Here is a 23,589-nt window from a genome sequence, read left to right on the forward strand (position 1 = left end):
CAATTATTATTTTTGAATATGCATTTTTTTTAAGAAAACACAAAACTGTCTGACAACAAATGATCATCTTATTTCAGGAGTAAACAGTTTAAGTCACTTAGTAACTGACTTGTGTTCAAACAGTTTATCAGGTATTGTACAGGTATAACTAAGCCCACATACAAATATATAACCCTTAGGACTTTTATCCCCTCTGTTAGTCCTTCTCTTATATTCTGACCTTGTCAAAACTTAGATTATATATTTAACAACTACTCATTGTTAACAACATCAACAACGTTATTTCATAAAACATAACTAAACACATTTTCTTCATAGCACAAACAACTTAGACAATTTCATTCTTAAATGTGTGTTTTAATGCCACTGTTGCAGTTCTTATGTTTCACTAAATGACACCACAAAATCCCTAACACCTTAGTGAATAAAAAAATCTTGTTAGGACTCCAGAAGAAAGAACAATGCAATATGGAGAAAAGTGACTTGTTCTTTATAAGAGCTTCATGCACTCAGATCTGAGTTTGTGCAATTCTGACAGGTGGACAAGATTATTTTCCCCATCTTGTCACTGCCATCTTTGCCAGAGGTTCTTGTCTTTTCAGATCTTAAACTAAGTTGCTCTTTTGAACTCTTCTTACATCATTCCATTAAAAATGAATCATGTTGGTAAAGACCTACTATTTAATCTGTTTAACTACTCCTATTTTTTCTGGCAATAGCTTAGAGAATGATCACACAAACATCAGATCTGCAAGAGTGGAATCCTAACAGCAGCAGTAACTTCCACTGTTCTGACTTAATAGTCAGAAATCTAGCAGCAGAAAAGTTAACAGCCTAAGATAGCAGTCATCTAACAACTTTCCAGAAGTTCTGTTACCCACAGTTCATACAGAACAGCACTTTGACTGAGTCCTGCTGACAATGGCTGTTTTTAAACCATACTTCATAAATGTAATAAGAAAATCAAAGTCTAACCTGAGAGTACAGATAGACTTTTACAGAATATAGCACATTTACAGAGTGTATTTGGTTGGTTAGTTCATGTCTACAGAAACATTTTAGCAACTAATCCCTTAGATTTGTTCAGTGGTTATTTTTTTGTTGGCTGTTCCATGGATATATTATTTCAAATAAGACCTTGAAGTTTTTTTTCTTTCACTGATTTCCTTTGCACTTACTTAGTCTGCTTCTGTACTCCAGATCAGGTTTCCCATGGTATCACAAGAGACGATAGCCTCCTCACTATTCATTTATTATATGTGCTGAAGCATATCAGTTAAAGTTTATAAATGTGGAAAAAAAACCTCTTTAAAGCAGTAAGCTGAAAAGCAGTTGTAAGAGCTCCAAGTGTTTAAAATGAACAGATGCACTATACCTGATTGAGAGTCTTCACAGATTGAGTCAGTGGTTGCACCAAAGGAACTTGAGGAAGTAATGGGCGTAAGTGATTGTGGAGTATAACATGAACACAGAACTACTTCTCCGCTACTGCAGTCTTTATGGTCTATAAAACAAGATTACAAGCTGCAGTTGAGAAAACATATTTTACTGTCTGTGCTTTAACAGTTTATACACAGATATCCGCTTCTATATTTTTCTATTCTGTGCTTCAATTAATCAAGTAACAGTTCTCATTTGACTCATGATGAAAATCTCACTTTGATTGTTAGGCTGGAGACCAAAAAAAATTACTTGTGTATTTTTTTCTGTTAGCTGTACATTTTACAGGATGCTTTTCACAGTTGCTGAAAAGCATCTATTAGAACATCACTAATTCAAGAATCCAAAACCATAAATGAAATATTCTTAAAGAACTTTTGATCACTTTTGATTACTTGCTCTGTATCAACTCTCAGAACACCATTATCACATTCAATCAGACTCATCAACAAATATTTCACAAATTAAACTTAAAACTATGCTTTATCAGTCTATCAGTTTTGTCAGAATATATGTTCTGACATTCTCACATCAGCCTATTTTAGGATTACAAGACTTCTATTACCCTTTTTACTCCTTTAATTTCTTCAAAACATATCCAACTATTGTCCTAGGAATTATTGAAAAACACTCTATATCAATATAAAACACAGAATCATAGATTCATTTTGGAAAAGACTTTTAAGACCATGAAGACCAACCACTAACCTCACACTGCCAAGGGTTTTAAATATCCCCAGGGATGGTGACTTCACTATCTTCCTGGGCAGCCTGTGCCAGTGTCTAACACTGACAACACACTCCAGATCATTGATAAATTGTGTTAATTTATTCTGTATTGTTTGGGTTGTTTTCTCTACTCATACTTTAAAAACTTCACAGAACGTTCTGCAAGATTTAGGTTCCTCCAATGTTTTCCAATAAATATTGCCTAATCACTTACATGAGTATTCCTCATTTTCAGCAAGAGGACAGAAGCTATTAAATAGTTTAATTTAAATTTAATTGCAGTATCTCCTTATAATTAAAGAGAAAAAATACTATCTTGAAGCTAATATCCCTGTTATCACATTGAAAACGTTGGTAATACTATTGGATATAATATAATTTAAAGAGGCAGAATGTTGACTGCTTACTGCTTCTCAAGATAATTTGTTGATCAGAACTGTGAGATGCAAAATATGGATATAAAGTAAGGAGGCAATTCTCTGCTGTTGCAGCAACTTGAATTGAGAACCTGTTCAAAACAAAAATACAAAAGTGATAGTTTTCTATTTAGCCATGGCAATGAAGATATTTCAGCACAAGAATAAAAGAAAGAATCCAAGTATGCCAACAACATTTTCTTTACTCCTGTTTCAGTAGAATAGATGGGATTGTGCATGGTAAAATATAAAAGTTTAGTATTTCCACTTCATAATTTTACTATAAGCATGGATGTAACATTAATCTTCAAGTCCAAGAGTTAGGAGAAATTTCATTACATAAATTAACTCTATTTCTGAAAAGAAAAAACAAAATTACATCTGAGATTTATGAGTGTCCTAAAGGAAACATAGTTTTTTACTCCACATTAATTAACATTAATATTAATTAACTATTTTGACTAATAGTAAAAAAATAAAAAATATTTTAATAATTCAAACTGCATGCTGATGGTCATCTTGCTTTTCTATATTGAGAAGCATGAATATTGAAAATATAACTTGCACAGAATAAAATATTTCCCATATTCTTTAAATTACATATTGAAGGATAGATTCCTGTTTAATGTAAATTTATATTAATATTGAAAGATATCACAAGATCTTTAATTTATAAGGATATAACTAGGTTCTACTGCTTTATTGTAGAATAACACAATCAAAGAAAAGATAAATGTTTCAAAAGTACCAGAAACTAGCTTTTCTTTCCTCTTTCAAACTTCTTTCTCCAAACATAACATTCTTAGATACCACTTTCAGGGTAACTTCATTAAATAGAAAAAGGCTCCAACAAAAACCATAAACATCTTTCTCATTTGTAAATATTTACATTTGGATTGCAAATTCATAGCTAACAGATATTTAAATCAATAATCCAACTCTGCAATGTTTTGCTTTATTCTTAGGACACAAAATTCCTATTGGAATTTGGCTGGGAGCACAACAAAGCCTTGGACAGTTTCAAATTTTACCATAGGATTTCTTTTCCCTAACTTCACGTTTTCTGCTTTTATTTGTCAGATATCTCAGCAGCAGGACATCAGCAGGAGAGGTGGTTACAAGTGACATGTCTACATTCATCTATATGCACAAAATGTACATTTGCATATGCCAAACCAGGCATTAGAGTATATTTCTTCTACCTTTATCAAGTTATTTAAAAAACACAGGATCAACAAAGACAACACAGAAAAGTTTGCCAGGTTGCTGCTCATTACAATTCTCTGTAGGTATACACAAGGTTAATGTCATACAGCAGAATTGGAGGCAGTTGGAAGAAACCTGAAGTTAAAAAGAGACATAGCTCTCAAGTTGTATGAGAGTAATTCAGATGTCTGCATTATTGGACTCAGTCAGTTTTCCAGTTTCTCAGTTTTACGTGAGCATCTCAGCCATCCCTGTCCTCAGCACTGATCAGAGATTTGGGTATATGCCAAATCTTCATCCATGCTCTGATTTGCCCAGTAATGAAATACAAACAGAAAACTGCTTGAAAACAACTGCAGTGCATCTTAACAACTTGCCCAAATTCAATGAGTGACACTACTCAAAACAAAGATACTACTGCACAGTCTAGAATATAAAGAACAGTCATTGTTACAGAACATCCGTGAACAAAGAAATGCCTCAGACCTCACAGTGTTGCTGCAAGAAAACTCCTCCTTTTTCCTTACTGCTAACAATCCAAAAAGGCAATGCCTCCTTGGCTGCTGTGGTATTATAGTAAGAGAAATTAATACACCCAGACAATAGCAAACACAATGCAAATATATACCTAGATAAGAAATTTAGGGGCTTCAGTGCTCATAAGATCAAAAAAAGGATTGGAGAATGAAATGCCTTTGCTGTCTGAGCATGACCCGTGAAGCAAAACCAGGAAACTGCAAGTGATAGTCATGCATAAATCCCTGCAGCTAGGGACAGAGAACCTTATTTGCCAATTTGACCCTTCATCTAGGGAGGGTGCTTGCCTGGGGCTTTGATCCAGGATGCTTTCAAGACCCATGCATCTTATCTGACCCTTGGTCCTACTACTTTTCCAAGTGGACACCAGTGAAGTTGATGGAGAGACCCGGAACATATCAGGCATGACTTTTTAGCTTTGTGGGCAAGGATCAAGGAAATGGGGCACCGGTGGTCTTCAATCATGTTAGTGAGGTGAAAAAGCTTAAGCATGAGTATGAGCAGACAAACCCTGCAAGTCAAGAACTGATTCTGCAGATGATACGTACAGCAAGGATGTCACTCTTGTGACCAAGGGTCTACCATGGCTGCAGTGACCTTGAGATAGTGGGAGTTCAGGATTCCAAAAGGAAACAAGGCAAAAAGCTATATCCAGTCCTGTAATTCAGAACAGTTGACTTTGAACAACGAAGAGCCTCAAGGATTAAGAAAGGACTGAAGAAATTGCCATGTGGGGAAGGATAGAGTGACTGTTCAGCCTAGAGAAGAGAAGGCTCATGGGAATCTTATCTACATGTATAAATACATGATAGGAGGGAGTAAAAAAGATGGAACCGAACTTCTCAGTGATGTTTAGCAAGAGCACAAAAGGCAATGGGTACAAATTAAAATACGGGAAATTTCTATCTAGTCATAAGGAAAAAAAAAGTCATGAGAATGGCTGAACACCGGAACAGTCTGCCCAGGGAGGGTTGTGCAGTCTCTTTGGACATACTGAAAAACCAACTGGATATCAGTGTCAATCCTGATTTGAGAAAAGGATTTAAAGAAGGGAATAGATGAGGTCTGCAGGTTCTTACCAACCTCTGCCATTCTGTTATAATAAATATTGACTCACTTACTGTCGACTTGTCCACTCATGAAGTATTTTAATATGGTATTTTCACCGAAGTGGGATGTGAAAAGAAACTTAAAGAAGAATGAGTCAGTGGCTAAAATAACCCAACTGAGTTTCATAAGATGACACTCCATTCATAAGGAAACATGGCAGAAAAAACAAATAGCTAGGAGATAAATATTTATCATACACATTTCAGGCACTGAGATATAGAAAATCATGCATATTTCCATACAAATGTGGCAAACAGATTTCAATGACATCTACATTCTGCATGTGCTCAAACTCATCTTGAACCACTGACCTTTATTTCTAACACCATTCATGAAGTGAGTTTACAAAGCTGGAGGTCTTCTGCAATACATTTATTCTGCATTTGTAGCAGAGCTTAACTTAAAACTGTAAAGGTCTGTGTTCTTCCATTAGAACGAACGGCATTTGTATTGCTAGCAAACGTGAAGTTACTAAATATGTTAAATTATTCAGTTTATTCAGTTTTATAATGCTTAACAAAGCAAGTAACAAATTTGTTATCTACATGAACCAACACTGCCACTAATTATTCTCTAATGCATATTTCCAAAGAAAACAGAATAGGAGAATGGGCATTAAGTATACTGTGTTTACCAGCATTTGAACCCTGCAGATCATCAAAAACTAAAGCTCCACTGCTATGACAAAAAACATACCATCAAACTCAATTGTGGAAAGACAGAAGAATCTGAATCAAAATATATTTAGGTTTTTTTTTTATTTTGTGCACTCCAAATGCTCTAGAAATACAGGCATAGTTAAACAATCTTCCTAGAATGCAAAGTAATTAGGACCTAATCAAATTTCTGTAGCAACAGTGCTTGAGTGAATTAAAAGAAAATATTTAAGGGAAGCCTACACTGACAGTTTAGAAAACAAAAAAGAACACCCCATCTGCTTGCAGAATTGATTAGTGCTGAAAAGACACTTGACATAAGGGTGAGTTATTTTATAGATCTTTTAGAACAAGGAATAACCTAGATGCAGGGTACAAGCTGAAATTTAAAAATAAAGACCTGCCCTCATCCCTTCTCCCAAAATTCCTTGAACAGAGATGACAGAACTGGAAAGGAGAGGAAAAGATGACCTGTGCAAACTTTGTCATTCTATTCACAAATGAGCACTTTCCCCAACACTGAGGAATCCTTATTCTTTGCAGCAGGAGCTCAGGCTTCCACAGCAATCAGAGTAATACAATAATGAATAGTGACAGACACATGGTTTCACATGATATACAAGACTTATAGCTGGGAAAGTAGCCATGGTTCTTCTAGTATCATCAATGACACCAGTTCTTAATTCCTGAATAAAAAATGCTTCAACTGGCAGGGACTGTCAAAATGGTAGAAAGCCATGAGCAAAGAAAAGAACTGGAGTGGTTAAAAGATTTGGACCATTCTGGTTTTCAAAAGCATTCCAAACCGTCTCAAGTAAAATGCCAACATATTATTAGGTCAGATGAATGCAACAGCGAAGTATGCACATATTAAGAATAATGTTTTATAGCTCCTTTCTCTCTCCAAATTATAATGATATTAAAAGACAGTATAATACATGTATTTGCCATTTGCCAGCAGTGCCTATTAATGAGTTGCATGTTTTAGGCTTGTTTGCCAACAGCAGAAGATACTGTGGTATTTTTGTCTGTGAAGGACAGAGGGAAATAACTGGAACCAGATCATAACTGGCTGCCTTTTAGTGACTGCATTATGTTGTTATCAGAGGCTAAGATTTCCATCTTCTCTTCCTAAAGGGCCAGCCACAAAAAATGTGAACATCAAAAAATGCACATTTCACCAGTCTCCCAGTGGGAGAGGGAAAGAAAATGGAGAACTGTAGAATGTGGGCGGCAAGGATGTCAGCATACTTGTGTCATCCGTGATTGCAGTAATTTATCTATACACTATATATGTGGGGTTTTTTAGGGATATTTGGCTGCCCAGAGCACCATTTCCTTTGACTATATGACATGATACATATCTGTTGTTTACTACTTATTTTTTAGAAGGAACAAGTTAAATGATGTATCAATCAGAATGGCAGACAACTTTTTTCTTGATAAATTATTTATCTAATCAGAAAATTAAAAGACATAATAACAGTTAGAGGATGAATATACAAACATGCCCTGTTCACAGAGGCAGTTTTGGTTTAGCTTTTCAAGCTGAAAAAACTATGTGTCATAGCTAAATATTTCTTCCCATTTATTAAATGCTTGCTCAAGACATTCTTGAATTTTATGTTATCTTTTACTTCTATATTCCTATCAGCCACTCTGTGAAATAAAAAGTCATTTATTCTGCTTTGCAGTCAAAGGAGCAAAAAGGAAGACTAGAGATTAAAAATAACTTTAGAAATTAACTGCAAATTCTTATTTAAGGCAATCATTAAACAAATATTAATCCACTTCCTTATGATCCATTTAATGGAATCTGTTCACACAGTAAATAACTTGCATAAATAACAACCATATATCTCTTCAGTTTTCTTTTACAGCTACATATACCATGCTTTTGCTCTAAAACATGACTATCGTCTTTCAAAATGTTTTCTGAAGAGCAGACAACTTCAACAATATCTATCCTCTACTCAATGTTTATTCTGATTGAAAGAAAAAAAAACACATTATTATTTCAATGATCATAATATAGAGTATGTTAATCTATCCTAGTAAAAAATGACCAAAACAGACTATCTGTCTCATCAATAGTCATGTTCTGAAATTGTTAGTTTTGTTTAGAAGATAAGGCTCCTCTTCTACATAGTTAAATACAGGACACAATATTTTACCAACATATGACAGTAATTTTTTAACTTGCTTACTTTAATTCCATCTCAGAATCCAGAATATGAGTAAAAGTTCAAAATTTTAGTTCAAATAATTTTAAAATACATATTATTACTCTGAAAATGGAAATATAAAGAGAGCATGATTGACAAATGAAAACATTTTCAGCAACAGATACCATGAGATCTCATGGTCTATTAAACAAATTAGGAACCTATTCAAGATTAATTAGCTTTTTTAGGGGATAGAAAAGGTTATAGGTTCTGTCATTTTATTATTAAAGATCTAGAAAGCCCCAAAATCTTGTCTTCCTAAAATACTCAAATTAACAAAGCAGTTTAAATTCATAAGTTTGAAACAAACCTGTCAAGTGTTTAGACAATTAGTTGAATCAAGTTTAGAAGTCTGAATGCATTCCATATGTCTCCCATGAAGGGGGGGCTGGGAAGAATGATGGTAGATATGCAGAGAACAAGAACATGCAGCTATAGATTACTATAGAGTGAGATGTCAAAGCACATAGTAACATTAACAGTAGTAATGAAACCCAAGTCTGGATAAATTATCATAGAATTTATTAGAATGATACGTTCAGTATTAGAGAATCGGGCACTTACTTAGACTTTCCTAATTGAAGGAAAGAATTCATTCTTATTATGATAAAAACAATTTCTTCCAAAACCCAGAATGAATCATTTTCCTAAACTCCCTAATAGAACACACAGAATCTCTTTGTTTTGGATGGTGTGCTATTTCATCAAGCTGTGTTCAGTTTTTGTATCATCTGCTTCTACAGCCCACGCACACATACAACTGCCTGACAGAATATCATATACATTAGCAAACTGCTGTCATTAGGTCTGTCCTCTAACAAATATCTGTGTACTGTGTTTTAAAATATCGCAGTAATTTTAAGACAACCTGACATTACAGAACAGGAAATTTTTCACTCTCATGAGCAGGGACATCTTTTAAGATTACTTTGGTGACTTCTATTTGGTATCTTTTTTTCAAAAACATATTGAGCTTGTCTTTAAATAGAGGATAGTATCCTTTATTTCATTTTAATGGCAAATAGAGAAAAAAGTTTATTACACAGCAGAAAGGATTATTTCTCCATAACAAGATTTGAGAAGCTGCTAGTGCATCATATAAAAACAGTTATTAAAACTAAATATTGTGCCTGCTCAGCAGCTCTATTTCAGACCTCACCATAAACTTAAATTATCCTTTTCTCATAATTACTGCAAGCTTTAGCACACATTTGTGAATCACATCCCACACAATGATTGAATCTTAAAATGTATAAGAAATAGATTCTTGGATGACAATCTATACAGAAAGATATAAAATACTAAACCAATACAAGCAACAATAACTGAAAGGTCCATAACCCTTGCCTTAAAATTCAGTTTTATGTTTAGAAAAAGCCCATTCTAAGCTATAAGGCAGAAATGATTTAGCCTAAAAACAGTTACTGTACTGAAAATACTAAGTGCTGAATGATTTTTAATCATAAAAGTATCTATCTTTCCTCCTCACACATACATCCCTTCATCCCACCAAGGCATGAGAAGAATAAAAGGGATAAATGCTGAAAAAAAGTTATTTTTGCACAGATCATTTAACAACAGGTTTGATCTTAATTTACTAGGGACAGAGATCTCCTGTGTTGCTTTTCACCATTACAGCTACTTGAAAATAGCTTACCACTTTAAAATCAAAAGGAGATGGGTGGATTTCCTGTTTATATGTGTCTTCATCACTAAACGGTGTTTTAAAGAGACAAACATTAGTATGATAGCAAATTGACAGCAAATAGATTGCTGTCGAACTCTACATATTCTATCCTAAAGGAATTTTGGTTCTATCAGGAATTAGACCAGGTAAATTCCTAAGTATTTTTCCAAGGCTTATATTCCAAAATCATTTCAGTATTTTTGAAAATTTCAAATATTTTCTGAGGTAGTGCATAGGAAATAAATAACAATGTAAAGCACCTATGTCTCTTAGCCCTTCTCTCTGATAGTGTCAGCTTCTGTTGATGCTGCTGTACAGAACATCTCTCCAAGGCAGACACCGAAGAGCAGGAAGAGAAGGAGAGAGGGAGAAGACACCAACATTTTCTCTTATTTTACTCTCCAGTCCTGTCTCATATAAAAGACGCATACAAGAAAACACAGTATCCTATGTACTTTTTATAGAGGAAGTATGATTTAAAGTAGAAATGTATCCCTAGTATACTTTGACGAATTTCTACCATTACATGTAGCAAAAAAAACCCCAAAACACACATATATAAGTGTGTGTGTGTGTATATACATTTTAGAGTATGAGAACAAGAAACTGCACTTACATAAGTAATATCCATCCATGCAGTCTTGTGTCATCTAGTTGTTGAAATTATTCCTATCTTATGCCCTGAAGAATGCCTTCACTAAGATCATGAGTAAACCTCCTTTTTACTCATGAACCAACTGTTTCCCTACAGAACTGATCAAAGATACTGCCCTTTCCCTTGCAAATTAAAAAAAACATATGGCAGAAGCATTAATATATTAATCAATTAATAGTACTCAATTCCTATCTCATAACACAGATGTGTAGCTTGCTTTCTCTGTAGCTGACAAAAACACAAAAATCCCAAATGAACATAAAAAATCACAAATAATCAAACAAACAAACAAACCCAGACACACACAAAAAAACCCCAACCAAGAACAAAAAAATAAAAACAAACCACACTGTCCTACTTGAAGGATTCCTTATTAATCTTTGGTATGGATAGAAGCCTCCAGATGTTTGGAGAGTGAAAGACTGAAGAATGACATACAATGAGGGAAGGATACATTTTTAAAATAGAATTGGGACATGTTTTTTGCTTCCAGTGTAATTTCCCCTTGAGATGTCTCCCTATTTTTAGTCTGAAAGTGAGATTCTCGATGAATGAATAAAACACACATATATACCATAAATCACATGAATAAACCACAAACATTATCAAAAAATTAAACAACCAATTAAAAAAAAAAAATTAGTATTCTTGCACAGTCCACATTGAACAGATAGTCTTTAAAATAACCAGAATTTCTCACTTAGAGACAGTATCTGTTAAGTTACTCAGAGATATCTCTTTTAGAATTCTTGGGTACCAGAGGAACATTCAAAGACTGAAAATGGAGCAATATCTTGCAAGATTATTTCTCTATAACTTTGTAAAGATTTGAAAATAGGTGATAAGAAACACCATCTCTTCCAGGTGCCAGAAAAGAAACTCTAAATCAGTCACTAACATTTCATTGTTTTTAAAAATGAAATACAGTAGAAAGGCTCTATGGAATAAAATTTCAGAGCTTGGCTCAACCCAAAATCAGATAACCTTGAAATTCAGCATGGAATGGACTGTAAAATTTTAATAGGCCATTTTTCAAAAAGTAAAATATTTTGTAATAGAAAACCTTGGGTTTTGCTGAATGAAGACCACATCTCTCCAAAGTAATCTGAGAAAAGTGAAGTAGACATAAGAATTACTAGTAGATATGAATGAGATACAAGACCTTAAGATGGCCACTTAGTCGAGTCTTAGAGACCAAAGCTGAATTTTCTGGTTCTGAATTGTAATAGAGTTGAAAATAGATATATATTTCTATGTATCATTTTAATTCTTTTTCAGAATGATTCTTATAAGACTTTACACAACTAATATAAGCTCCATGTCCTATATGCAACTTTTGACAGCTTGGACCTGCTCCCAACAGAATTTGAATTACATACATTACCTGTTTTTCTCTTTATCGATGAAGAACACAGTCCCTAAAAATGATACTGGTCTAGAGGATTTGAAGCTGATAAGACAAATTAGTTCCTTATTTGTGCCATCTGGTGAAAGAATAATATCTTGTCCTTCTGGGAATTGTACAGAAAAAGGGTAAATCCTGTCACCATCCTCAAGTTTAAGCTCTGGAAGTTCAACTTGAATTCGTGATGGTCTGCATTAAAAACAAAGAGCAAATGTGGATGTGCACACAGGATGGCAGTAATATAGTTGATTTGGATTCACACTTATATGAGTCTGCTTCTCACAGTTAAATACAGAAGAATAACTTCAGTTTTGAAGTATAAATCAAGTGAATTAACTAAAAAACGAGAATTCCTTTCCCATTTACATGTTAATTTTCTACATATGCATCTGAATGTTTCATACTGACTGATAACAGTTCAACATTCAAACGAAGAGCAACTTCTATTAACTGTGCTACAAAGGGAACAAATGTCGCTACCTCACTTTAGGTTTCCTAAACTTAAAGCTTTTATTAATATTAATTAAACTGCATTACTGCACGAGTTTTAAAATATAAATATTAAAGGGGAATTTGTGAAGACAGATGTTTTCCCTAGTTATGTAATTGTAAGTTCCAGTTCTGAAATAAGAACAGTAGTCAGTCCAGGTCCATATGGCATCTTTTCAGTTCTAATCACTGAGTTACTGACAACAGACAAATCATTTGATAAATTGTTACAAAAGTAAGGTGAAATTTATTAAATTATATCCACTTAAAGAGTTTTCCTCGAGTTCTTTTGGTATTGAAATGATATCTATCTAAGCATAAAAAACTAACATTATCACTGTTTACTAATTACAAACAGAAAAACAGTACCTTAGAGACCAGAAAAGCATAGTGCACACACATGTACACAAGAATCCATGTAAAGATTAAAATATTACTATTTATGTCAAATTAAAATAGGTGTGGTGTTTGGTTATTCTACATAATATAAAGATTACAAAAAGGCTCTCTTATAAATACAAATAACAAGATCAAGTGACTGATTCACTGAAAATTAAAATTAAAAAATATGGATGATATATTATATTCAGAGACAGAACTGAAACATTTGTGCTGTCTTCTGCAGTACTAAAATCTTGATTAGGAAGGAAAGAAAAAAAAACCCACAGAAAAAATTAAAATAATAAAAAATAGAAAGAAAGGGAAAAACCCAAACAACTCACAACTCCACCAATTGTCCCACTAACAAGTATCTTTCAAACAGTATTTTATAACCTATAGAGTACAGGGGAAAAAAAACCAAACAAACAGATGTTATTAGATTCCAATAAGAAAAAAGAAATAAGACTATTATCTTAGTATCTGTCTAAAGTTAACAAAAAATCCAGGTAGGACTCTCTTCTTTATTTTTTTAATTTTTTTTTTAATTCAAAGTAATTTTAAAAGCATCTGACAGTGACTATATCAGATGGTCACTTCATAAAGCAGAGATGTCTTGAGGACAAATATTAGCTTGTTGAATGTACAGCAATATTAATTACATGAATTTTCCCTTAAGTATACACTCTTTCCTCTGTTAAGCAGAAAATTATTACAAATCTTCACAAACAAAAATTCCTGTATTGTTTCAGAAGAGAACAAATCAAAGAATTGTTCAGCATTTCTGTAATAAATTTGTGTCAAGTTTTTTACCTTAAATAATCTTGCGGAATTATATTGATGGCTGTTTCAGTTTTCACTTCCAGAGGAACTGGCATCAGCATTAGAAAGGGGGGATCAAAATTTATTTTTGGTGACTTCACAGTGCCAGTCAATATTACATTGTAATACGATGGATTATCATTTATACACACTGACACTTCAGACACATATGTCCCAGGACATGCTGTTAAAGAGATTAAAACAAAAAGCCACAAAATTTCATTACCATAAATACATGCATCTAAAAGAGTTAGAGTGTCTTTGGTTTGAGAGTTTTTGTTGGTTTTTTGTATGTAACTTACTTAAATTAGATTAACATACAGTAATTGCTGTACCAGAAGAACTATTTATTAAAGAAAATTTAGAATACTTACCTGTGGCAAAGTAGAAATCCATAGTTGTTTTTTTTTAATTTTTCAAAGTTTGACTTCATTTATTATATTAACATTACTTTATATGTAACATCAATGTAACGATTCTAGAATTTTAAGAACTGCAGTCATTTTACAAAGCACACTAATTAACACAGAGAACATTAATTCCCTAAAGGAAAAAAAAAAATATCAGAAGCATTCTGATACACTACCTGTATCAGAAGAGTCTAAAACCTATACTATTGCCAAGTCAGCCTCACACAAGCCACCAGGACAGATTCTACTCTCAACTTAGAGTATCTTTCACTTCCTTGTGTCTACCCCTTCTCATGGCATCTTGCTAACTTCTGCAAGACAGTTTTCTCAAGGATGGAAAAGCACACTTTCCTTCAGTGATACAAGGAGCAAAGTGCTTCCTTACACAATCTTTACGCTCTCAAAATGGAATTCCAAACCATGCAGCCATTTACCAAAGTTTCAGTCATTTACACCTGCTGAAGGGCTAACAAAATAAACACTTTTGAGAGCAGACTAATGAACACCTCTTGCATTTAGGAAAAAATCTCCACTGACGATAAGACAACTCAAAAAGTTTAGTCTATTCATTTGTGTGAAAAATACCTTTCCCTGTAATTACCTTCTGTCATCAGATAAGTAAATATGAAAACATCCTCACCTAATATTAAAGATGGAAAAATATGGCAAAGCAAATAATTTTGTATTTTATATGTCTGTATGAGCACCTATGTGTCACTGCAAACAAAATACACGTGACAAGCTCTTCTGAGATTCAGGTAATTATTTTCACAGCTTGAGAAACAGTTGCCATTGTTTACATACACAAAGGAGAAAACTTAGTGTCTTCAAAATGTTTCTTCCTCAGAAGAGCAAATTTCTTCATGGAGATGATAATAGAGGAGCTTACAGATGCCTGTTAGCTCACCAGAATATAACCTGCAGATCCCTCAGTTTCAGACCAGAAAACACGAAACCAGCAGAGTGGGAAAAAAAACAGATGAAATAGGAACTTCATAGATGTTTACAACATCTGACTAATTCCCTGTTAAATGGAAATCGACTTTAGGAGACGATATTGCTGAGAAGGCTAAGAAGTTTGTGATCCTAGGTTCTGATACAGTAACACACATTTTTCTGGCACTTAGCCTTTATGGAAAACTGAGAGAGTATCATAAAAGGCCATGGAAATGTATGAAGAGCCAAGATGGATAATTCTGTAAGACAAGACATTCTATACAATTGCCTATATGAGCTAGACCATCTACCTTCCTACAGCTGTGCTCTAACTAAACTGTGTTTCTGTATCCTGTCTTTAAACACTTGTATGACAATAGGATAAAGGAAAGCAAAAGCAGTAACCAATAAATGCCATAGGGTTAGAACATAATGAAGGGAGAAAACTAGAGGAGTGTATGTGAGTATCAAAGACTATCCAATTTTCACAAAATCACATTTTAAAATATTCAGATTTCTGGAACTGCAGTTTCAAAGTTAAACCCTTAAAAATTAGGAAAGAATAGTGTTAAGCTTTCCTCACACAAATTTTTAATCCATACTGTACATAACAAATCTTAAAAATCCATTGACAACAGGATCACATCTATTTGCTACAGAAACTCTGACTGGCCAAGAAGGCAGAACAGTGTTTATCCTGCATAACTGATCATTCCATGTGTAGCTCCACGCATTTACTAATATAAAATTCTGCGTAAGTCCATAATTTAATTGGAATAATTGAAACTATTCTAATTATAATAATTCGATATATCAAATTGAAATAATTTATAGGAATGTTGCCAGAGCATGTAGGGATGAGAGGAAGAAGGCCAAAGTCCTCTTGAAATTGAACCTGGTGAGGGAAGTAAAGGAAAACAAGAAGGGCTTCTTCAAATCCATCAGTAGCAAAGGATGATTAGGGTGCATGACAATCCACTGATGAACAAGGTGTCTAAGTGACAAAAGATGCAGACAAGGCAGAACTACTGAATGCCTTCTTTGCTTTTGTCTTTATAGCCAAGGTCAGCCCTCAGGAAGCTCAGTCCCTGGAAGATAGTAAGGTACTCTGGAGAATGGCAGCCCTTCCCATGGTAGATGAGGATTAGGTTTGAGACCTATTGCGCAAGCTGCACACCCATAAATCCATGAGCCCTGATAGGATGCAAGTGCAAGTGCTGAGGGAGCTGGCTGATACTATTGCTAAGCTGCTCTCCATCATTTTTTAATGATCATGGAGCAAAAGTGAGGTGCTTGAGGACTGGCAGTAGGCCAATGTCACTTCAGTCTTCAAAAAAGTGCAAGAAGGAGGACTTGGGAAACTACAGGCTGGTCAGCTTCACCTCCATCCCTGGAAAGGAGATGGAACAACTCCTGGATGCCATCTCAAAACACATGAAGGAAAACATGGGTCTCAGGGGGAGTCAACACAAATTCAACGAGAGATCCTGCTTGACCAACCTGATAGTCTTCTATGGTGGCATGATAGGCTGGCCAGATAAGGGGAGAACACTGGATGTCATCTAACTTGACTTCAGTAAGGCTTTTAGCACCATCTCCCACTACATTCTCATCAACAAGCTCAGGAAGCATGGGTTAGATGAGTGGACAGTGAGGTGGATTCAGAAGTGGCTGAATGACAGGACCAGAGGTGTGATGATCAGTGGCACCAAGTCGAATTGGAGGCCTGTGGCCAGTGGGGTTCCACAGGTGTCAGTTCTGGGGTCAGTCTTGTTCACCTGCAACCTGGATGAGGGGACAGAGTGTACCCTCAGCAAATTGGCTGATGACACCAAACTGAAAAGACTGTGATTCATCAGAAGGCTGTGCTGCCATTCAGCTGCATCTTGAGTGGCTTGAGAGTTGGGCAGAGAGGAACCTCGTGAGGTTCACCAACTGCAGCTTCTGCACCTGAAGAGTAAAAACCCCATGCACTAGTACAGGCTGTGGGTTGACCTGCTGGAGAGCAGATCTATGAAGGCCAATGGCATCCTGGGATGCATCATGAAAAGTGTGGCCAGCAGGTCAAGGGAGGTTCTCCTGCCCCTCTACTCTGCCCTGGTGAAGCCTCATCTGGAGTCCTGTGTCCAGTTCTGGGCTTCTCAGCTCAAGAGGGACAGAGAAGTTCTAGAAAGAGTCCAGCAGAGGGCTACAAAGATGATCAAGGGATCGGAACATCTTCCTTATGAGGAAAAGTTGCAGGATCTGGGGCTGTTCAGCCTAGGGAAGAGGAGACTGAGGAGAGATGCCAGGAATACTTACAAGTACTTGAAGTGTATGTCAAGAGAATGGGGCAACACTTTTTTCTGTCATGTCCAGTGATAGGATAAGGGGTAATGGGCAAAAGCTGGAAGACAGTAAGTTCCACTTAAACTTAAGGAAAAACTACTTTTACAGTAAGGGTTACAGAGTACTTGAACAAGTTGCCCAGGGAGGGTGTGGAGCCTCCTTCTCTGAAGGTTTTCTAAACCTGCCTGGACATGTTCCTGTGTCCCTTCCAACTCCTACTGTTCTGTGGTTCTATGTAATTGTTATGCCAGAAACACCAGGGTATTGCGATGCTGTCCTCATTTTAAACAGTTACAAAGACAAAAAAGTAAATTATTCCATTAAGTTTTGTTCATTAGTTTGTAATGCCTAGGACTAATGTTTTCAGCATATTTCTTGTTTAATAAATTAGTTTGAAATTAATGAGAACTATGTTCTGAACTAACAGTCAAAGTCATGAATTTATTCTATTAAACTCATCTTTCATGACTGTTGTCAAAGCTTGTGCTGCTGTTACCCCTCTGATATACCGCCATCAGTTTCTATAGGGCAAACAACAAGCAGTTTAGCAGATGTGAAATTTTCCCTTAGGGGTATTTGATGGTATTTACAAATCTGCCATACTAAATTTGTCAAGGGATGACAAAACTGTAGAATTATATGGGAAATTTCCCCTTTGTCTTTTCTAATATATTTGTTATGGGAAGTAAGCATTAGTTGCCTTATGTTAGAAAAAGCTCTGAGTAAAGAAATACAAGTTTTCAAACTACGTATGTGCGTATAATTATTAGCTGCTTCATTTTCAGTCTAATTTGCACTAGAAAGCCCATTCAGTTCAGAGTGTTTAAGTCCCTAGTATGTTATCCTGAGACTATATGCAAATTACTTGTTAATATAAATATAAAGAGGTTCTATTTCTGCTGAAAGTCTGATACTGCTTACACACTTCCAGAGAAGAAATGTTTCAAGTCTCTACACCTTCCACTCTACCTGTTTCAGTTGCAATTTAAACTACCAATTTATGGCCTTCTCTTTAAGAATGTCTATATTCCTTGTTTCTGTCTAGCAGCACAAATCTAACTTTTTATTATCCACTCTCCAGTCTCGAAATATTAAGAGTATAGTAGCATATATTTTGATCTTTTGAGAGTGAGCAGGAAGAAACTAAAGTCATCATTGGCTCTTCTCACCCTCTTAGGTTTGTATTAGATTGTTATTTAATTCCTATACTTGTCTCCTGAAGAAATATGTTTAATTGCTATGGACTTTCAAATAATTCATGCCTTATTTCATATATACAGCTTTAGCATAAATGAGTGCCAATGAAGAATTTGCACACACTTGCATACAGACTTCAAAGTGGGAAAAGTCACAGTAAGATATAGTGAAAATTTTCACGTACTGTTAACATATTATACCATATTAATGTATCTTCAGTTTTTGAGAAAATCTATTAAATTCAGTGAACATAGGTAGTATCATATTGCCATGTATTATATAAACTCTTGAATTTAATTTAACAGTGTGGCTTACTATAACATTTTGCACTCTTGTTATTATAAACTGCAGCGTATTTAAACAAATCACTCTAATGCACACTCAAAGTTCATTTTAAGATTTGTTCACCCCACATGTTATGACTTTAAAGAACAAACCTGAGGGTGGGGAGCACACTACATTCATTAACCAGGTCTCCTGTGTAGGTTTTGGTGTATCTAAGGTTCTCTTACAAGAAAGAATAATTATTCTGTGAAGGCATAGCACAAGTAGGCTATAAACCATGGGAAAATACAGCATTGAATTAAGGACAACTGATTTTTACAGTTATTTATGATTTTCTGTAAATAAAATATATGAGAACAGAGCAAACTACAAATAACTTCAAATTACAGTTCTTTATCTGTCATATTTATATACACATCTGCATTTACACACAGAATTTATTCTGTAATTCAAAATACTGGCTTTTATTTATATGCTGCTGTCTGCTTCACAGTCTTTGCAACAGAACAACTATTGTACAGATGATTTCACCTATTCATTATCACATGATAATCAATATCACATGATTCTTCTCCAGATGCTGTTCAAAACAATTTTAGATCTTTTTTTAAAAATTTCCTCTGTCTTAAATGTCAGAGTGGTTCTTAGGAAAGGGAGAAAATGAGTCTCTGTTCTCATCTGGGCCCTAAAAATCACTAGATATCTGGAAATACAGATTTATTCCTTTTATCTTCCCAGTCTAATATTGCCACTTAGCAACTCTCTTTTCCAAGATATATATGCTAACCTAATCAATGCAAAATGCAGCTATAATACATGCAGCTATAATGCATCCTATTAGAAGAATGTTTCTCAAATTCAAAGCAGACAAAAATAGTTACGTGTGTTCTTCACAAGTGATTAGTATGATCCACAATTATAACCACACTTTGCAAAAATATCTATTAGAATACTTTCTCAAAGTTACAACACTTATTTTGTAGGTTTAAATATCTAAAATACAACAGAAAAAAAATGATACCCTATATAAATCAAAGTAGAAACTTATGAAAGGAGAAAAAATGTTTTAAAGAAATAGTTACAGTAAACTACATGTAGTTTTTCTAATTGTATATCAAGGAATAACAAAAAATTATAAGTGTTTGTTTCTCACTTTCCAGTCTGTATTTCTATTCATCTTTCCTCTACATTCTTACTTCAAAGACCTGGAGTCGTAATATATTTCTGTTCCTTGACTTCCTTAAACTCTTTTTCCTCTGATTTACATCTCAACAGTTTCTCAGAACACAAAAGTTTACCCAGAGCCTTTCTTCTGCATAGGTACACTCTCCTGACATGTTTTGAGTAGATCCTCTCATCTTTCGTAAGTAAATTGAGATGCCAAGTCCATACTTCTAAATCTTTGCTATACTGAACATCAGAAAAGAGAAAACTTCCAGATTTTTCTCCTACAATATCTCTGTCCATTTTTTTCCAGGTCTTTTTTTGATCCTACTGTTTAACCCCTTCTGATTTTTATAATTTAACATTTCCTCACACCCTAGGGCAATATTTTCATTCAATTTTTAATTTTGTATTGCTCCCAAACCACATTTTTAAATATAAAATTTTATCTCTATATGTTTTATTTTTATACCCTATATAAGTTATCAACTAAAAACTGATTGAGGACCTGCATGGATAAGATGAAGATAAGATCATATATTTTCATTTCAAAACTAAGGATAACATAGTGAAAATACAACCAACCTAGTAAGAAATTTTTATTGCATTGAACATAATTTTATGGCTTTTTCATAAACATGTGGTTCAGAGCCAAAAAAATGGTTTTGCAACTTTCTTTGAAGGAATGTAAGGGAAAAGGAAACAAAGTGATGCATTAAAGTCAGAAACATGCTCCAAAGTATTGGAAGGTTAAACAAAAATATAAGTGATATTTAACTTTCTTATAACAGTTTAATTTGTAATAATATAATTTATTAGAGCAATTTAAATATTTCTAAAAGAATATGCCATGGACAGCTAAGAAGTGTAAAACCTACAACTACACATAGTGATTGTGTCAGAAATTTTCTAGATATTATATTCACAAAGGAATACTAGTTCAGAAAATTCAGAAGTTTCTACTCAAATAAAAAAATAAATTTAAATGAAATTCATTATATGTAAATTACTTCACTTTGTGAAGCAAAATCACAAGTTCATGTGATTTTTCTTCAACCATAAATTGAAGACAAAAGCTACCAACAAGTTCTAAAACATAATGGAAATTGTTTTGAAGAACAAGAAGCAACTGTAAGCAATACATAGAACTATTGCTTGGTTTGAAAAGGACTTTAAGATCATAAAGTCCAACCACTAAACCTAACACTGCCAAGCCCTACCACTAAATCATGTCCCTCAGAACCTCATCTACATAGCTTTTAAATATTTCCTGAGACGAGGATACCATCACCTCCCTGGGAAGCCTGTTACAGTGTCTAAGAAGCCTTTCAGTGAAAAAGCTTTTCCTAATCTTCAGTCTAAAACTCCCACAGCTCAACTTGAGGCTGCTGCCTTTTGTTCTATCAGTCATTACTTGGGAGAAGAGACCAACTCCTACCTTACTACAACTCCCTTTAGGTAGTTGTGGAGAGTAGTTGTAGAGAGTAGTTGTAGGTTGCTCCCTTCAGCCTCCTCCAGGCTAAACCACCCCAGCTCCCTCAGCTGTTCCTCATAAGACTTGTTCTCCAGACCCTTCTCCAGCTTTGTTGCCCATTTCTGGACACACTAGCACCTCAATGTCCTTTTTGTAGTAAAGGTCCCAAAGCAGAACACAGTATTCAAAGTGCAGACTCTTCAGTGCCAAGTACAGGTAGACAATCATTCCACTGGCTCAGCTGGCCACACTGCTTCTAATACAAGCCAGGATACCATTGGACTTTTTGGTCATCTGGGCATGCTGCTGGCTCACATGCTCATGCAATTAAATACTGCTTTTGCATATTCAAAATATTTTTGCAGAGCGACATTTAATATAGTCTTCTCAATTTATACAGGAACATGGCAAGACTCTCATACCTAGATGTTTTTATTTCTTTATAAAGATATTAAATTGTTGCCAGTGCTTCATTGAGGTTACAGATTTCAATCCTATCAGAAATTTCCCAGAGAGTTTGTGGAGTCTCCATCTCTGGAGGTTTTCAAAATTCACCTAGACACGTTCCTGTGACCTGATTGAGGTGGACTTGCTTTAGCAGGGAGTTGGACTGGACGATCTTTAGAAGTCCCTTCTAACCTCTACCATTCTGTGACTCTTGGATTCTATGAATAACTTTCTTTACAACAGTGATGTCCACTTTTTTACTCAGGATCAGATCCACCTGACAACACAACTTTTCATTCCCTTGAGAATGCTGGGGCCCCAAGAGTAGGCCACTTAAAATTGTCAAAATGACTGAGTTCTGTAGGTCTCAATTACATACACTGGTGAGCTTTATCAACTCAAATATAGCCTTTGATGATTTATATGTGTAAACCAGTCTTTTCAAACAATTCTATCAAGTGACTCTATGCTTTGTGTCCAGCTGTCTTATTTTCTCAGAACCACAACAAATCTTTCTTTGGACATTTTAGTTCATTGTTTATTCAGATTAGTTGTAAATTAATCAAAACCAGTGCTAGTTATGATTCATCATAGAAAATCATTTGAACAAATCTATGAAAATAAGATGTTGGACAAACTATCTGTAGAATTCAGAAAATTACTTACAAGGGCAGAAGAATACAGTAATACTAATTTTTTCTCCTGGATCAAGAAATCCAGTCTGCAGACTAAATTTAAAAATACCATCTTCTGCAGTTTTTCCTGAATCATCACAATTCAACTTCCATGTCAATTGGTGCTCTGAGATATTCTTCAGGTCAAGCTTCTGTAAATATTTGCAGACAAAGGAAGACATGATAAAAGAGGGAAAGCAGTAAAAATAGTGATACTTTTCATATTATTCTGTGCAATCAGATCAAACTGAAAGCAATAAAACTCTAGAAAGCAATGAAGAACCCAGTTTATTATGTCTGTATGGTGAGATGAGTACACCTATCAGCACAGACTAAATGCTTTCCAGTCACTCACCACATTCACAAAGAGCAATGCCTTCTTTCCAGAACGGAAAAACCTCATTTATGAAAGGTAAACAGATCAAAGCATTATGGCAGGAGTGCTTAGCCAAACAGAAATAAACAGTACTTCCTGATATAAATGAAGCACAGCAAGCACTAAACACATGGCTCATGACCATGACTTATGGGTTGATATGTTGAAAAATCAAGTTCAGAATAGGTTTTAAAAATGGATTCAATTTGATAAGACATCAGTAGAAATAACAAAAAAAACCTGCTCCTTTATCTCAGAATTACTCTTTCGACTCCTCACACATCTATAGCTAGGAAAAGGCTTTGGCTTTGTATTATTATTGTTTTCTGAAGATACTTGAAAAAGAGCGTCAAGTGTTTTCATCATATTTTTGTATAATTCCCCAAAGACTTTGGAAACCAGTGCAATAAATTGTGTTATGGTATGTTTTGTATTTGTACAGCCAAATTCTCTGATCTGAAACGGAATGTCTGTGGCCAAATGTCCAATTTAGTACCTCTTTCCCTTTAAGCTCTAAATTATAATCAGGATTTTTTTGGAGGA

General features: G+C 34.7%; 1 protein-coding gene across 1 annotated transcript in view; it reads right to left on the reverse strand.

The window, feature by feature from the left end:
• Nucleotides 1-23,589, reverse strand: part of CFAP47 (cilia and flagella associated protein 47) — a 278,645-nt gene that overhangs the window by 217,319 nt on the left and 37,737 nt on the right. Inside the window, 5 exon segments of the mRNA XM_062004443.1 lie at nucleotides 1,376-1,504; nucleotides 2,577-2,677; nucleotides 12,046-12,255; nucleotides 13,747-13,939; nucleotides 22,663-22,822. Of these exon segments, the coding sequence (XP_061860427.1) occupies nucleotides 1,376-1,504; nucleotides 2,577-2,677; nucleotides 12,046-12,255; nucleotides 13,747-13,939; nucleotides 22,663-22,822 (793 nt within the window).

Source organism: Colius striatus, chromosome 1, assembly GCF_028858725.1.
Source record: "Colius striatus isolate bColStr4 chromosome 1, bColStr4.1.hap1, whole genome shotgun sequence".
In the NCBI taxonomy this organism is placed as follows: Eukaryota; Metazoa; Chordata; class Aves; order Coliiformes; family Coliidae; genus Colius; species Colius striatus.